This window comes from Eptatretus burgeri, chromosome 10 (genome assembly GCF_056783735.1).
Source record: "Eptatretus burgeri isolate ZD-2024b chromosome 10, Ebu_testis_v1, whole genome shotgun sequence".
In the NCBI taxonomy this organism is placed as follows: Eukaryota; Metazoa; Chordata; class Myxini; order Myxiniformes; family Myxinidae; genus Eptatretus; species Eptatretus burgeri.
Genome location: NC_140970.1, coordinates 51,422,198 through 51,440,236, shown reverse-complemented (window position 1 = coordinate 51,440,236; position 18,039 = coordinate 51,422,198). Strand labels below are relative to the sequence as shown.

The 18,039-nt window shown below is 42.6% G+C and overlaps 1 protein-coding gene across 11 annotated transcripts in view; it reads left to right on the top strand.

Annotated features, from left to right (window-relative positions):
- Positions 1–1,974: 1,974 nt before the first annotated feature.
- Positions 1,975–18,039, top strand: part of HUWE1 (HECT, UBA and WWE domain containing E3 ubiquitin protein ligase 1) — a 428,879-nt gene continuing 412,814 nt past the window's right edge. For 7 of the 11 annotated variants that reach the window (XM_085898286.1, XM_085898280.1, XM_085898284.1 and 4 more), the window contains exons 1-3: positions 1,975–2,300; positions 9,107–9,188; positions 11,743–11,841. In XM_085898286.1, coding sequence (XP_085754412.1) covers positions 9,144–9,188; positions 11,743–11,841 — 144 coding nt within the window. In that variant the 5' untranslated portion in view covers positions 1,975–2,300; positions 9,107–9,143. The remainder of the gene's footprint in view (positions 2,301–9,106; positions 9,189–11,742; positions 11,842–18,039) is intronic. The other 4 variants (XM_085898285.1, XM_085898283.1, XM_085898282.1 and 1 more) reach the window with 2 other exon arrangements.

Here is an 18,039-nt window from a genome sequence, read left to right as displayed (position 1 = left end):
ATATCTTCTGCGTCGGAGTGGCGACCCGTGCAGGACTGGACTCCTAACCAATGAAACTGCCTCAGCAGCCCGAAACGCCTTTACGGCACGAAAGGATTGGTATTATTGGTTCGCGGGCGTCAGCAGTGACCACCATTTTCGTTGCGTCTGTGTGTCTGTGTGTCTGTCCGTCTGTCTGTTTGTGACTCTCTCCAGAGCATAGCTCTGTGACGTTTTTGGTTCGCAGGCGCCAGCAATGACCACTATTTTCGTTGTGCCTGTGTGTCTGTCCGTCTGTCTGTTTGTGACTCTCTCCAGAGCATAGCTCTGTGACGTTTTTGGTTCGCAGGCGCCAGCAATGACCACTATTTTCGTTGTGTCTGTGTGTCTGTCTGTTTGTGACTCTCTCCAGAGCATAGCTCTGTGACGTTTTTGGTTCGTGGGCGCCAGCAGTGACCACTATTTTCGTTGTGCCTGTGTGTCTGTCTGTCTGTCTGTCTGTTTGTGACTCTCTCCAGAGCATAGCTCTGTGACGTTTTTGGTTCGCGGGCGCCAGCAGTGACCACTATTTTCGTTGTGTCTGTGTGTCTGTCTGTCTGTTTTTTGACTCTCTTCAGAGCATAGCTCTGTGACGTTTGTTGGTTCGCGGGCACCAGCAGTGACCACTATTTTAGTTGTGTCTGTGTGTCTGTCTGTCTGTTTGTGACTCTCTCCAGAGCATAGCTCTGTGACGTTTGTTGGTTCGCGGGCACCAGCAGTGACCACTATTTTAGTTGTGTCTGTCTGTCTGTCTGTCTGTTTGTGACTCTCTCCAGAGCATAGCTCTGTGACGTTTGTTGGTTCGCGGGCGCCAGCAGTGACCACTATTTTAGTTGTGTCTGTGTGTCTGTCTGTTTGTTTGTGACTCTCTCCAGAGCATAGCTCTGTGACGTTTGTTGGTTCGCGGGCGCCAGCAGTGACCACTATTTTAGTTGTGTCTGTGTGTCTGTGTGTCTGTCTGTTTGTGACTCTCTCCAGAGCATAGCTCTGTGACGTTTGTTGGTTCGCGGGCGCCAGCAGTGACCACTATTTTCGTTGTGTCTGTGTGTCTGTCTGTCTGTTTGTGACTCTCTCCAGAGCATAGCTCTGTGACGTTTGTTGGTTCGCGGGCGCCAGCAGTGACCACTACTTTAGTTGTGTCTGTGTGTCTGTCTGTCTGTTTGTGACTCTCTCCAGAGCATAGCTCTGTGACGTTTGTTGGTTCGCGGGCGCCAGCAGTGACCACTACTTTAGTTGTGTCTGTGCGTCTGTCTGTCTGTTTGTGACTCTCTCCAGAGCATAGCTCTGTGACGTTTGTTGGTTCGCGGGCGCCAGCACTGACCACTACTTTAGTTGTGTCTGTGTGTCTGTCTGTCTGTGACTCTCTCCAGAACATAGCTCCGTGATGTTTGATGCGATCTTGATGAAACTTTGACACAAGCTAGATATCATGGTCGAGTTGTGTCTTTTTGTATGAGGGGCGTCCCACGCCCCTTGTGGACGGAGCCACGCCCACTTAATTTTTTTATTTTATTTTATTTCTCGCAATTTCATTTCCTAGAAGCTGTGCGTAATGTCCATAAGTACAACATATAAAAAAATCCGATTTGATTTGGGCACTTTTGACGGAAGAGATAGGTTTTTACGGTAGGGCTTCCTCAAAAGCTTCCACTAACTCAATTGTACCGATCGTGGCATTGTTCAATAATGCCCGCGAATTATTTATTTCTTCCCAGACAAGTGGGAGGATAGAAACGTCCGTGGGGGCGGTTTGCTGAAAGAGAATGGAGAAGAGAGAGAGGACACCTTGGCCGGCGTGCGGAAACTCGGGCGGGCATGTGAATGAGTTTGTGAAAAATGAAAAATTCAGTACGTGTCGAAAAATCATCTTACGATTTAAATGTTCTGCTCAAGACGGTAATTAAAAAAATTATTCAGGGAATCGAAAAGGAATAATAAGAGGAAGAAGAGTTCAAGTCGCAGGGAGGGTCGTTGTGATCTAACATGGCGAAGCGCTGCTGTGTGAAGGCAGCTCGCGCCCTTTGGTGAACCTCTGTGGTAATAATCGGTTTGTTCGTCGTTTCGGAAAACATTTCAGAGGCGTACTCGGAACCGCGTTACCTCGTACACGTCGATCCGAGCCTGACGAGTCCTGAGCCGTTTCTCAATTTTCGGCCTGAAGGGACGGTGTCGTCTCCACCGTGTGCTCTGGGCGCCATTTTCAAGCGAGGGGGAGACAGTCTCACCGGCCCGGCCTTCGGCATCAGGCGGCTGGCATGGCCACATGAGCGGTGGCGAAAGTGGTACGGCAACCTCGGGAATGTTTTTATCGAGCGTTTGACCGCCTATTGAGGTTAGCCGAGCCGGGGGGGGGAGGCCGGAGAAGAGACGGCCATCGAGCTAGTTAGGCCCAAGCATGATTTAGCGTGTCTCACTCTAAATCGCTTTGAGTGTCTCTGTTTGATCCGTGTCCGTGTAAATGGTGTGTGGGGTGTTCACGGTGTAACTCCGGCTCCGTGGATGTCCTGCCGGCTGGAGTCGATCAATGCGGACAGTCATCCGGTTTATGTTACATCGTAACTGCCATTTTAGTGACCTGTTTTTTAACTCCCTTTTCCTTCGGACACGTGACGTAAACATTGCAGTAATTGTGCTATTTTAATCGCTCCAAGTCTCGTTTTATTTATACATATTCACGTGTTCCACCGCTGCGCTTTGGACATTTCGAACGGAGGAAGACTGATCAAGGATAGACGTTGCCGGATCCGGCTTTGTGACTCGTCGTGTCGAATGGTTTTCCCATGAGCTGCTTACTTGCCGAATGAGCACAGTCGTCACGTCTGTAACCATGGCAACCAGGCCCACGTCCGGTAGAAACCATTTGAGATGACCGAGGATCGAACAAATAAACGCCATTTGAGGTTGAATGCTGTGTGTAGAATGGCTTTTTAGTAAATCTGAAATTTGATATTTTTGGGTCATTGTTCAAATATAAGGGTCAAACTGAGGTTTTGCGGGGGGCAGTGGTGGAAAATGGGGTTTGGGGGCAGAATGGGGTAGTGTGCTTGGCACTGGGAACAGTTTGCCAAAATGTGATAAATTTTTCACTTACTGGTAGATTAAGCTTGATCGTAGTGTAGTGTATGTAGTTAAGGTCAATATTCCCCTTCAAAACGCTCCACAGGTCAAGTAGTTTGTTGCAGAAAAACTTTTCGTTTCAAAACTTTCACATTGTCAGATACGGATTAACAACAGCACCATTGAGGATCTCTCGTTTTGGAATCTGTCTTCGCTTGCATTTGGGTTTTCTTTATGCTTGTGTAGTCGATGTACCTTTTGTGTAGCCAAAATGGGGAAGTTTTTTTTTATTTTTCTTTGTCGATATGTGCACCTCCAGAAGGAAAGTAATAACCTCCGTTGATGGATATTAAGTTTTCACGTCTGTCTGTGTCTGTCTGTCTTTCTGCAAGTAGGATTTCTCAACTTGTCGACGGATTCGAACGAAACTTTGTGGGCCGTTTGGGTGTCTGACAAGGACGAGTTTATTCAATTTTGGTGAAGATCTGAATCTGATGAGAACTTTTCTCAATTTTTAAAAAGTGATTCGTCACCATTGAGAGATGGGTCCAAAAATCGATGTATAGCACGATATATGAAGTTATGGACGGATTTGGATGAAACTTGTTGGACGCTGGTGTCTTACAAGGACAAATTGATGAAATTTTGGTGAAGATCCAAATCCAGATACGAGAATTAAAAATAATTAAAAAAAAAAGAAAAAAAAAAGTGATTCTTCACCATTGAGAGACTGGGCTAAAACGATCTATAGCACGATATCTCAAAACATTGTGGACTGAATACGCCAAAACTTGGTGGATGAGTTGGTTTGGTGACAAGAACGAGCTGATTCAATTTTGGTTCAGGTCTGGATCCAGATCTGGCCAAACAGTAAACTGTTGAGTTTAGTGGAAGTATGCGCTCGAGCAAGTGCCGTTCTAGTTAATTGTTGTTTTGAAAACCTCTGTAATAACTTATTGCTGTTGATGTTTGACACTCATCTTCCAGAACTGACTGACCATGCGAAGCATTACCAACCAGAGATGTTGCTGCAATCAGTGTAAAATTGCCACAGCAGTGCATTTGCTATAGTCTTTGATGATGGTCAAAGCTCACTGATAAAGATACAGCATTTTCTGCCTCACCTGCTGCTTATTTGATCACGTGTGATTACCCTATCATCAAATGCATTTACTTGATTCTTTTTTTCAAAATAATAACGAGTTCTTTTTTTAAAACATCCTATTACTGCTTCCAAAAAAGTACAGATTAATCTGCTCCCGCATTGGATTCCATGATGTATCTAGTTGTGAATTAACGATTGGAGTATTGGAGATGTGAATCGGCTTGGTTGACCAAATATTCAAAGCTGCAACCCAATATCTAACTCAAACCAACTCTCATATTTGCAGGTTACTGTTTTTATTTATTTATTTATTTTTGGCATCATCACCTCACTCTTCCAAGATTGTAGATTTGTATGCAAAAACAAGTGAAATCCTTCAATACAGCATGTGTGGTGAAGCAAATGAGTACACTAATGTTAAAATATGCAATTTATGCTTTTTCAGTTAAAAAAAAAAAATTAAAAAGCATACTTAATATTTGAAATGTAAAAATCTTGTTATTATTGTGATGAGCACCTTTATATAATACAGAAGGAATGAAATCGTTTGATACAGCGTGGCAGGAGGCTGCAAAAGAATGATAGCATAAGAAGAACTTAGCTTTCAGCATTCGGCGATCAGCGCGAAATGCGATGGTGGGCGGAAATGACGTCTTTCGTTCGTTCGTACATGAGAGGGGCGAGTTTCTTGGTTTTTTTTTTATTTTTTTTTTTCCAGTCAAGCAATAAATTAAATGGTTTTCACATATATAACACATTAGTTTCACAAATTTCCATTGAAATACTCAGGTATTTGTCAATTCTCGCTATTTCCGTCTAGGTTACCCACTGCATCTACCGGACGGCCGTCATTGACTGTCTTGAGGCACGTGGGGGGGGGGGGGACAGGGGACACCAGAGACGGGGTAGACACCGGGGACATTTCAAACTCGGTGCAATTGTATACAGCGCACTCGCTGTAATAAATAGATGCATCACATAATGATAAATTATGGCAGCACTTGCAAGCCTCAGTTTTTGATTCTATGTGGAACTATTGAAAATTACTTTGGGCCTGTTGAGGTAAGGGAGCAAATAAATCTCCATTAATGTTTCCAAGGTTCATTTGGTGATTGGCTACATAACTTTGCTTTTATAAAACTAGTTTCGGTTGAAAGATTAACTTCATCACATTTGGCTGTTAACAACTACTCGACTTTACTTTACCCCAATTAATCACACCTTTTTGTTGTGCTGGTACTTCGTAACAAAAATTCAGATCGGGCCTTGTTTGGTAATTTAGGCAAAAATTTACTGGGTCCTTGATTGGCTCAGAACTCGGGTTTCCCAATTTTTATTTTTATTTTTATTTTTTAAAACATGATCGAGGCTTGTGGATGAGCGACAATCAAGCACACATAAATCGATTACACTGGTGTTGAATATGCATGGCTTCAATGTAAGCTGCGTTGTCAGGTACGGCTGCCACACAACTGTATACATTACAATGCAATAATGTCCTATGCAGGAAATGATTGCGATGAATTAGTTGGTGGATAGTGCAAAGTTTATTTAAATTCCTTTCAACCTATAATCTACATGTTGAAGGAACTGAGTTTCTCCACAAGGTTTCATTCTAAAGGTTTTCTATCGTCGTAGAATAATACAAATGGGACTGTTGGAAAGGCAGTATCATTTTTAATCTCACTGCAGCGATTTACTTGGTTATAATGTTTTATAATCAATTTATTTGGTTGAAAAGCCAACAATTGATTTACTTGGTTATAATATTGTTTTATAGTTTATTTACTTTGTTTGGAAGCAATTTACTTGTTTAAAATATTCTTTTGTAATCAATTTACTTGGTTGAAAAGCTGATAATCAATTCACTTGGAACAATGAAATTTACTTGGAAAAATTATTTGTTTGATTACAAAGTTACCTGTTTTAAAAATCTTTCAGCGCTTGAAGAAGCGCTGACGGTTTCTTCACGCAAGGGTTCAAACGGAAGCATTTATTATTCTACCAAACCAGGAAACCCTTTCGAAGGACACTGTCGGAGCACGCACAATTAGACGAATAATACTTGTCAAAGCAATATATAACTAGAGCGAAATTGATGCCCCACCATCGCAAATCCCCACGCTTCCCATCTCGAGCAAAGTTTAAAGTTGGCAAAAAGTTGCACCAGGAATGACCCAATATAAAATTTTGAGTTAAAAAAAAATCTTCTGTGTTGACCCCTGTACCCCCAAGTCCTCACCCCCTGTTGGTTGAATCAGAGGTCAAATTCAAAAAATCGTTTATATTTGATGTGTTGTTTATTTTGATTGCACATACCTCATGTTGATTGCACATATGTTTCATAAATTTTTTTTTTTTCAAAAATGTGCCCACAATTGCATTTTTTTGGTATTTGACCTTTTGAACCCATCCCACAGCCCCAGAGGGTGGGGCCAAAAAATGATACTGTTCTCCCACCTTGTAATGGTGAATTTTGACACCCATTTAGGCGATGGAGTGACAGCCGATTACAATACCTCCCCACACCACTCCTTCCCCCACCCCACTCCTTCCCCCACCCCACTCCTTCCCCCACCCCCCCCCTTATTTAATTATTATGTATTTTTTTTTTCCAAAAAGTGACAGGATAAATATATAAAAGTATTGAGAAGTAGGCACAAATAACAACAGCCAATTGGAGATAACCCAGGGCTATCCGTGCTGTGCGACCTGTACTCACGGGTAACGTAGTTAGACAGGTAACAGTTGCGGTTTCAAATTACGGTAGCATTTTGCTTTGAAATTCACAAAGAAACAACATGACTTCATTCTACAGCACATCCGATTCATATACTAATGCACATTTCCACCGCACACTTGGGAAAATACTGCGATTACTCAAGTTTGTTTAATTTCTCCGAGTTCATTTCTCAGTTGTCAGCCAAATGCAGCTTGACTCGGACTCTGACTCGCCGAGGACATGGGGATTTGTGATGGGGTGCCATGGACTTTGCTCGAGTTAAATATTTAATGGAAACTAGTTGCACGACAGTTAAACCTGTATTTTGTGGTTTCCTCTTTGATGCAGGCATATTGAATCTAGAATTTCTAGATCAATCATTTATAATGGTAAATTTCCTTTACCCCCAACTTGCTGAGTGTATATCTTTTGACCATAGGCTGGCCATTTTTTACCATTTATTTGTATACAAAGTCAAGGCTGGCTGTTCATTGACCAAGTAACAATTGTTATTTGTATTTTTTGTCCTTTTCCAAGCCTGGTGTTGGCACAGTGGTTAGGGCAGTGGCTTGGGATCCAAAAGATCCTGAGTTCAAGCCCCGTTGGGCCACTGAATTAATACACCAGGGGGTTGACTCAGCCTGTCATCCTTCCGAGGTCGGCGAAATGAGTACCAGTATACTGGGCCGGTGTATACCCCGGTTAAAATAGGTGTACCATATCCCTGTGTCGTAAGAGGCGACCAGGGTTGCGTCAGGAACGGCATCCGGCGTAAAACATGTGCCAAATCACTATGCGGATCATACGGATGATCCGCTGTGGCGACCCCTAACGGGAGCAGCCGAAAGAAGAAGAAGAAGAAGATTTTTGTCCTTTTCCCTTTTTTTTTTCTTGCCTTTTGATACGTATTCAAACATGCATCGTGGCTGCACTTGCTCGTTTGAGAATCTTGTGGGGAATTCCAAGTATTTTTACCTCTGCCACTGAAGGTGAAGGAGGTTATGTTTTCAGTGTCTGTGTGTCTGTGTGTCTTTGTTTGTGTGCAGGATATCTCAAAAACTTGTGGATGGATCCGGATGAAATTTTGTGGATAGGTTGGGTTTGTGACAAGGATGAACTAATTAGATTTTGGTGACGATCCGGATTCCACTACTAGAATTTAAGTGATTCTTCATCATTGAGAGATAGGGTGAAACCAATTTATAACACGATATCTCAAAAAGTTGTGGACAGATTTGGATAAAACTTGGTGGACAGGTGGGTGTATGGCAAGGACAAATTGATTGGATTCTGGTGAAGATCTGAATCCGGCTCTGGATACGAGAATTGTTTAATTTTTAAAGTGATTCTTCACCATTGAGAGATGGTGCCAAAAACGATATAGTACTGCACAGCATGAAATTTAAAAAATGTATTGGGTCTGATATGTTCTCGTGGATCAGGCATTGCGTGGCAGATGTATGCGCTCTACCAAGTGCCCTTCTAGTTAACCTCCGCCATCGAAGATCGGAGGTTACTGTTTTCACCCCTTTCTGTTTGTTTGTTTGTGAACAGTATTACGGAAAAACTCCTTGACGGATTTCGACGAAACTTGGTGGGGGGATTAGGTATGGTCCAAGGATCATGCCATTAGATTTTGGACTTGGTCCAAAGTCCGATATGGCCGCTATGGCGGCCATTTTGAAAAAATATTTGAATTTTGTTTTGTATTGCTTCATGTTGTTAAGTGATTTCCAAAAAAAAAAATTGTTGGAGAAAAAAAAATATTTTTGCAACTTTTTTTTCAACAAAATTTCATTTTTTTTTTTTTGCATTTCTACATGTTATAAGTGATTTCCAACAAAAACATGCCAAAATTATAATTGTGGCTGATTTTGGAACTTCAGGTGGATATACCCACGTAAAATCAATTTCTGTCTCAAGGAATCTAGTTATGACGAATGAATTGAGTATGTAAAAGTTAAAAGTAAAAGGGTAAGTTGCAAACTATAACTCTGTGAGCACTGTTGATGTCAAATTGAATGAATAGGATATCAGGTTCACTTGAGTGACCTAGCAGTATTGGCGGCGGAGGTTTTGCACTCTACCGAGTGCTCCCCTTCAAGTTTGCTCTTGTTTTTGACAGTTTTCTGCTATAAGCAGTGAAAGGCATTTGAAGAAGACAAGAAATACTTTAACTCCTTTGCTTTAATTTCTCATTACAGATTCTCTCTACTTGAATTTGTTTTTGATGCAACAACCATGAAGGTCGACAGAACGAAACTGAAGAAGACGCCAACTGAAGCGGTACATATTTTTGCATGTGAACATCGAGGTTTTTAATTTTTAATGTAAATAATTTTTATTAATTTATTTGCATACAAAGTCGAGGCTTATGGAAGAGCTAGAACACAATGGATCTGAACACAACAGGAGAAAAGAGGGAGGGTTGGGGTAGGGGGGCAACACCAACAGCAGGGTTGACGGACAAGATAGAGATGGACAAACGAGGAGCGACGGGAGTTCTCTCAATGGACCACTTGACAGTTTGAAGACACCTTCCTGAGGGCTCAGATCGACCAGAATGGGAAGCTGTGGAGTCCTTGCCTTTGCTGGTGGATTGCACAATCACCCGATTGATTGTAGAAAGCAGAATGCCAAGGTTTGAGCTATGCCAACCTATCAGAATGCCAACCCCCTTCCAAATGGCCAACAATTCGTCCTCTTTGAAAATTGGAAAGTTTGTATGCTCCCTGGGTTTGAGGCATAGTTCATTGTCATACAAGACCCAGGAACTTGTTTCTGCAAAGAAATAGTCAAATATTAGTACAAATCACTGAGGAAAACTGCTTTTATAAACATGAAATGAAGAAATTTAAGATGTTTATTTACTTCTCTCATGTCTCTGTAAATGCAAGTGTGTGATGAGTTTGTGCTTTTTGTCAATGTCTGAAGAGATGGAAGAGGCTGCTGCCTGTATCTGAAGGATGAGAAAAATTATGACAGAGGGTGGAGTCATTCAAGAGAGAGGATTTTTCTAGTCGAAGAGAATGTTGATGAAGATTAGAATTGGATGGGGGCCAAGAACACTGCCTTGGGCATTCCAGTCTTGTCTGGGAGAGGACATGAAAGGATTCCATTGATAGCTACATGTCCATGAGAGTGGAGGAAGGGCAGCAGAACCGGTATTTAGGACACGTCAGCTGACGTTGTCCGGTCCAGTTGCAGAATCCGAATCAGTCATGTGTTGCCAGAAAGTTCTCAACCTTCTTATATGCAAAGGACAGAGTCCAGGAGAAGTTAAGTGCGACTGGGTCGGGTGGTTACAGAGAGTGAGGGGTTGGGGACACAACATTTGGAAGCAAACAGAATTGAGGCATTCAGCCTTGTCATGAGTGGAGTTTGCTGTGGTGCCATTCGAAGTGAGGGATGGGAAGGAGGGGGAGCATACACAAGACGTACTTAACAAGGCACCACCAGGTTTTAGAGGAGGGAGACAAGTTTGAAAGTTCAGGCTTGAGGTTGACCAGATGTTGTTTTGGGACTCTCCTGAGAGTGGACATGCACTTATTGTGGGCTTTGTGGCATGATCTAAAGTTCTCTTCGGTCAGATTTGCTTTCCCGGCATAAACTCAAGTTGTTTCAAGGCAACTGCCACACCACAATATTCAGTGTTTGTGGGAGAATTGGTATGTTGACTGAAAACAAGATGGGATGAATCTAAAAATAAGAGAGAGAAAGCAGATGTCTGTGGAAGAATTCCCTTGCTGAGTTAACATCGGGGTGGAATATGTCGGCGACCAGTTCTGAAGTGCAACTGGCTGCTTGTAGTCCCTGCCATTCTGCCTGAGTGAACTGCCAGACTCTTCAGCACTGAAGCTTTTCTCTGAAAATGGACAGAGAGCTGTTGACTCTCACAAGCACATGATCAGATCAACCAATTGGAGTGGACGAAGAACAGGTGACATTGGCAGTGAAGTTTGTCATAACCAAATCCAGAAGTGAGGATTTTCTATTGGGAGAAATCTAGGGTGGAAAGTTCACAGATTAAGTCAGTCGCATGGAGTCACAGAAGTTATTTGCTGAAGTGCCAGGTTTGTGAGAGAGGTACCAACACCCAGCCAATTGGTGTGGTGACAATTGAGATCACATGTCATATATGGGAGAGGGAGAGGGAGATTGGATGATTGGTTAAAAGTTGGTATGTTGGAATAAACAGGAAATGTGTAACTTTAGTACTTGCAATACCATAACGATATATTTTGTTGTGGTTGGTGGGAGAAGATCTGTGACGTCAAAGAAATGCATAAAAATTTTTTTTTTAAAATAAACATTTGAAAGCTTTGGTTGTCTTACTTTGCCACTCTTGTCTGACCATCCAGCTCATGATATTGAGATCCCAGGTTAAAATCCGATATTGTTAATATGTCCATTCTCCTCATGCCCTTTGAAGATCATCTTGTCATTCCCCAACCTAACCTCCAATGCTTTGTACCTGATTATCTCTACCCAACCTACCTCCCTCCCCCTCTTACTTTGAGGTTGTTTCCTCCTCTTCCTTTCTTTTTTCTCCCCTTGCTTATTCTCTCCTTCTCTCAACTTGTCAGTTCGTTGTCTTGTTACCCCCAATCACATGTTTTCATGAGTTTCAATGTTGTGCCAAAAATAAATATTTCCTGTGAAAGTTTTCCAAAGTATCATTCTTCCTTTTTTTGTTGTTGTTCTACACGTACATAGAAGCTCGAGAATGAACCTTCATCACTTAAAACGTTTGTTTGGTTACAAAAGGAAATTCATTTGACTGTTTTAATTGTTGGCTCCTCCAGAATGCTTTTTTTTCCCCCCCTTTTCTTTTCTCCAGCCATCTGATTGTCGTGCACTGATAGAGAAGTTGAAATTGTGTTCTGATATGCAATTGCTTCAGGAACTGCAACAGATAAAAACATGGAACTTTGGCAAAGTGAGTACCTTGGAGCCTTCGAGGCTTTGCTTTTACCAACAAAGCATGTTTTGTGTATAGTGATTAAACTTGGTTTACCTTTATTGCTGACTGACAGAAATGGGTTCCTGGAATTTGAAGAGATTTAGCTGGAGTTTGTTTGAGAGAATGATAATAAAATAAAAAAATCAAATATGATAAAGTATTTGATACTCTTGTTTGAAAATCTGTTTTTAAGTTGTTGCTTGCTATTGTTTTGTATTGTTAATCTTATTTTTTGCTTCCCTTTCAGTTCCGTTCTTTCTTGTGGTCTCTTTTTATTATCATTGTTCCAATTGATATTACTTCTTCCAATTGTCATGATGTGATGTGTTACACTGATACTTTTCCTCTGTCTGTCTGTCCCTCTGCTGCTGAAGCAGTTTTTATTAACATCCGCCATCGAAGATTGGAGGTTACTGTTTTCACCCCTTTCTGTTTGTTACTTACGAAATCTAAAGATTTTGTAAGTATATTAATGACTTCCGTTTCTTTTTGTGTGTTTGTGTGTTTGTTACTCACGAAATCTAAAGATTTCGTAAGTATATTGATGACTTCCGTTTCTGTTTGTTTGTTTGTAGGCACGATAACTCGAGAACGGAAGAAGCTACCAATGTCAAATTACACCACGTGATTCAGGAGGGTGATGGCTCGTGCTGATTAGATTTTGGTCCAAATTGGTTAAAGGTCAAGGTCACTGAGGTCAAATATTCGATTTTTTGATGGTTTGGTACAGATAACTCGAACGGAAGAAGCTACCAATGTCAAATTACACCACGTGATTCAGGAGGGTGATGGCTAGTGCTGATTAGATTTTGGTCAAAATCGGTCAAAGGTCAAGGTCAGTGAGGTCAAACATCCAAAAAATGATAACTTGAGAACGGAAGAAGCTACCAATATCAAATTACACCACGTGATTCAGGAGGGTGGTGGCTCGTGCTGATTAGATTTTGGTCAAAATTGGTCGAAGGTCAGTGTCACAGTGAGGTCAAACATCCAAAACATTCGATTTTTTGATGGTTTGGTACAGAATCATCGTAGAAACTTCTGGTTTGCGTCGCTCCCTTCTCCAGAGACAGCTTTTATTAGACAAGGTCAGAGGTCAAGTTGACGATTTCGTAAGTACCAGTCTAAGACTGCTTGTTACTTACGAAATCTAAAGATTTCGTAAGTATATTGATGACTTCCATCCTCTGTGTGTTTGTGTGTTTGTTTGTTACTTACGAAATCTAAAGATTTCGTAAATATATTGATGACTTCCGTTTCTGTTTGTTTGTTACTTACGAAATCTAAAGATTTCATCAGTATATTGATGACTTCCGTTTGTTTGTTTGTTTGTTTGTGTGTGTGTTTGTGGGCACGATAAGTCGAACGGAAGAAGCTACCAATGTCAAATTACACCACGTGATTCAGGAGGGTGATGGCTCGTGCTGATTAGATATTGGTCAAAGGTCAAGGTCACAGTGAGGTCAAATATTCGATTTTTGATGGTTTGGGACAGATAACTCGAACGGAAGAAGCTACCAATGTCAAATTACACCCCGTGATTCAGGAGGGTGATGGTTCATACTGATTAGATTTTGGTCAAAATCGGTCAAAGTTCGAGGTCGCAGTGAGGTCAAACATCCAAAAAATGATAACTCGGGAACGGAAGAAGCTACCAATGTCAAATTACACCACGTGATTCAGGAGGGTGGTGGCTCGCGCTGATTAGATTTTGGTCAAAATCGGTCAAAGATCAAGGTCACAGTGAGGTCAAACATCCAAAACATTCGATTTTTTTTTGATGGTTTGGTACAGAATCATCGCAGAAACTTCTGGTTTGCATCGCTACCTTCTCCAGAGACAGCTTTTATTAAACAAGGTCAGAGGTCAAGTTGATGATTTCGTAAGTACCAGTCTATGACTGCTTGTTTGTTTGTTTGTGAACAGTATTACGGAAAAACTCCTCGACGGATTTCGACGAAACTTGGTGGGGGGGGGGTTAGGTGTGGTCCAAGGATCATGCCATTAGATTTTGGACTTGGTCCCCCCCCCCAAAAAAAATCGTTGGAGAATTTTTTTTTTTGCATTTCTGCATGTTTTCAGTGATTTCCAACCCCCCCCCAAATATTGTTAGAGAAATTTTTTTTTGCATTTCTACATGTTTTAAGTGATTTCCAACTCCCCCCAAAAAATTGTTCAAGGAAAAAAACATTTTTGCAACTTTTTTCAACAAAATTTCGATTTCTTTTTTTTTGCATTTCTGCATGTGTAAAGTGATTTCCAACCCCCCCCCCCCCCCGAAAAAAAAATGTTGGGGAAAAGAACTATAACTCTGTCAGTACTGTTGACATCATATTTAATGAATAAGATATAAGGTTCACTTGAGTGACCCAGCAGTATTGGCGGCGGAGGTTTTGCACTCTCCCGAGTGATCCCCCTCCAGTTGGGACCTGTTTATACCACGTGCAAGAAGCTTGGTATTTTGTGTATTTACCATCGTGACAAATGTTTCGAACAAAGGGTCCCCTCTGTCTGTTATCCGTTTTTTCATTTTTTTAATGCCAACCATGATCATGAAGTATTAACATGAAGCATATTGACTGGTTCACCAGCACCATACTTTGATATGCATATACTGTAATTACTTTCACTCAAGGTTTCTTTCTGCATCCAAGTGGCTTGCTTTTTAAAAAAAAAATTATATTTAAAAACTCCTTTATTTATGTATTTATTTTTAAAACTTTCGTTTGTTTGTGCATTTTTAATTCGCCTTCTCTTTGCACTTGAAAGTCTCTGCTTTTGTGATGACATTTTTGGTATGGTTATAGATTTGCTCTCCACCCAAAATGGCTGTTGCCTGGTGTTACAGCAGATGCAAATACAACACCTCATGGTTATAATTCTTTCATTGTTCAAAGAAGCATGACTGGGGTAGAGGCACTGCATCTGTTGGCAAGTAGAATATTTAACTCCTTGACTCCATTACTTCATACTCCTCTTCTGAACACTGGTTGCAGATATATCTATTTGAGCAAAATTTTCAGAGCCCTGAAACGACACGCTTTTCTTGCCCCATCATCTGATTTTTGTCAACTCCACTTCTTTTCTGGAAAGATATAAATTCTAGGAGATTGAAGATGTATTGTTGCGGGGCCGGGTATCGGTCGCGAGCACGACTGCTCGATGGAGCTGCAAGTCGGCCCGACCGATCACCCGGAATGTATAGGTAGTCGCCCCGGATAGGTCCGGAGCCGACGGGTCCTCTATCGGACCGAAGTTCGCCAATGGATAGACCACGTGGGGTAGGGTCGATTGCCAATTTCAATTTACTTAAATACCCACATGGTCCAACTACCGGGGAAATTCACCCTCGACGGAACTCGTATGAAAACAAGCCGCTTAGCGCGCTCGTTCTGTGTGCGATTCCGAGCGGTTTAATCGCCGAGAACCGTAGGTCCCGATTGTCCCCTTCGGGCCGTAACAGCTTTTACTAATTCTCAATCACGCGTCATGTCGAACCAATGAAAGAAACACAAAACGAGCTGATACATTTAACAAATAGGGATATTTATTTACAATAGGCAGGGAGGGGAACACAAAGAGCAGAGTTAAACAGAATATCAAGCAAGGCAAATAATGTACAGGCAAAAGCACTTAACAGTTCACTACTTAGAGCACGCACACGCACACGCACACGCACACGCACACGCACACACACTGGTGGCTGACACCTTTATTTTGGCCTTCAGCTCTGAGGATAGTGGAGCTGAGGGCCAGGGTCTACCTTGGACCTGTCCGCCTCGTGCGGTCTTCAGGATGACTCGGATCGGTGCCCGTCCCGGCCACCAAAACCTCGACTCTGTTCTCTCCGGCAACGACACGCGACCCTTCCAGCTCTGGCAGCGGATGGTCCCTCTCAAGCTCAATCCTCAGGAGGCGGAGGAGGAAGAAGGCGTTCCAGACGGCAGTGGCAAGACCAGTCCATGCCTTCAGAGACGGGCGCTCCCGCAACACGAGTGCTCCAACACGATGAGCGCTCCAGCAAGATCAGTGCTCCTTCCTTGCTTTTCACTGGCTGGCTTCTCTCTCGCTTGCCTCTTACTGGCTCCTCTGTCCTTTCGCTTCTCTCTGCTCACTCCTTTTCTTCCTTTTTTATGTGCTCTGGCGCGCGGGGAAAATCCCGGGGCAGGGGATTTTCGTTATTTTCTGCAGCATCCTTCTAACCGTCATTCTTGTTTACCCTGCTGAAATCTCGGGGCGGGAGGGTTGTTGTTGTTGTTCTCTGCAGAATCCCAATAAAATTAACGATTAAAATAAATCACAGCGCATTTACATTGATTCACCCACGAGACAAGGGAAGGAAGCTATCTATAAAACACATACTTACCAAAATAACTGCACTGCAGGACCTGAATGTTGAGTGTGATCATGGCTTCCAAATGTTGTTGACCTCAATGTTTTCATTCTGCAGCAACACGTATGCATTGTCCTCTCGATCCTGTTTTATCTCGTGGTGTTGATCTTGTGACTGGTTTTGTTTTCTGAATTTATTGCCTTTCTCTGAAAATTCCTTATCCTGATGGATTATTTATCCCCAGCAAGTTCTCAATTTTAACTCGATAATTTCAAGTAACCCTTATTGATTTGTTCCACTTATCATTTGATTCCCTGAAACTGGCGACCTCCCTAATTTACTGCTGACATGTGTCTCTTCAAAATACCATCTTGTAAGTTGAAGAGAAAAAAGAAAAAGCGGTCTCCATGACTTGTTTAGCTTCCTGACTTTCAAAGCAGCCATGGTCTATTGCACAGTATATGTGTATGTATGTATATATATATATGTATATATGTATATATGTATATATATATATATATGTATATATATATGTATATATATATGTATATATATATATGTATATATATATGTATATATATATATGTATATATATGTATGTATATATATGTATATATATATGTATATATATGTATATATATATACATACTAGCGATACCCGTGCACACGCACAGGATAGCAGTACAACATAGCTGGTAGCAGATGACAGACCATAAACGGGGAATGACAAAAATACGTATTGTGCAAAATGCAAGTGGTACTATGGAACGCCAAGACTTCCCAAACATTGTCTGCATGTCTGCTAAGTGCCACATCCATTTCATAGGGATCGTGTGACGGCAAGCTGAGTCTTTAGTGTGCAAGCTTGGTATTATAATATATTGTTACGGTTTCGCGCCCGCCGGCGTGCTGACGGCCACGTAACTCGAATCGCGGCACGTCGCCCACCGGACGGACAATCCAGTCGTGACCCTCTCGGACTAACGCCGGGAACCAGTCACGGGTGGACCTTTCGGTCTCACCGCGATCGAGCCAATCAGCCCCCGCGTGGGATAGGGTTGCTCGCCAAATTCGACCTACCTAAGTACCCACGCGGAGGGTAGACCGGGCGATCGCACCTCGCCGCAGGTCGACTTCGGACACGGGCCACTTAAGCGACCCGTTCCGTACTATCGGGATAACCGAGCGGTGTTATCGTCGACCTCGACGGTTCGATTAATTATCGGGCGTATTCAGCCCACTACCAACCCTTTACGTGAAGCAAGATGAGGATTCAATGAAAGAAATGACGAAGCGAAGCGGGAAACAGTTCAACACAAAGCACATTTATTCGCGATGAACGGAAAGCGCACATATACAATTCCACCAAAAGCACACAGAAAAGAAAAACACAATATTACACAAAAAGCAAATATAAAAGAGAAACACAATGCAGAGCTATCCGACTACCGAGCACACGGCAACACTTATACAATTTTACTTCACAGACGGCGCCGACAACACATACCCAAAACCAAGGAAAGAATACCCTCAAGGATGAGGCGGGCCTGAGGCCGAGACCGGGTCGGGCCTACCCGTCTGGTGATGAGACGCGGAGCGGCGATGGTGCCTCAACTCCGCGGGCCTCGCGGGGAGTGTCTGATAGGGGGTGGGAAAGGGGCCCCCTTGGTCGCACTATCTCAGCGCGGGGGGAAACAGGAGGGGGGTTGCTGATGCTCGGGGTATAGAGGATTTTTATTGTCCCGTGACGAGCGTCTCCACCTCGGCCAGGTCGCGCTGTCGGCCTCCCTGGGGTGCAGCTCCCTGCACGACGCGAGCACCCCCTCGTCTGCCCTCGCCGC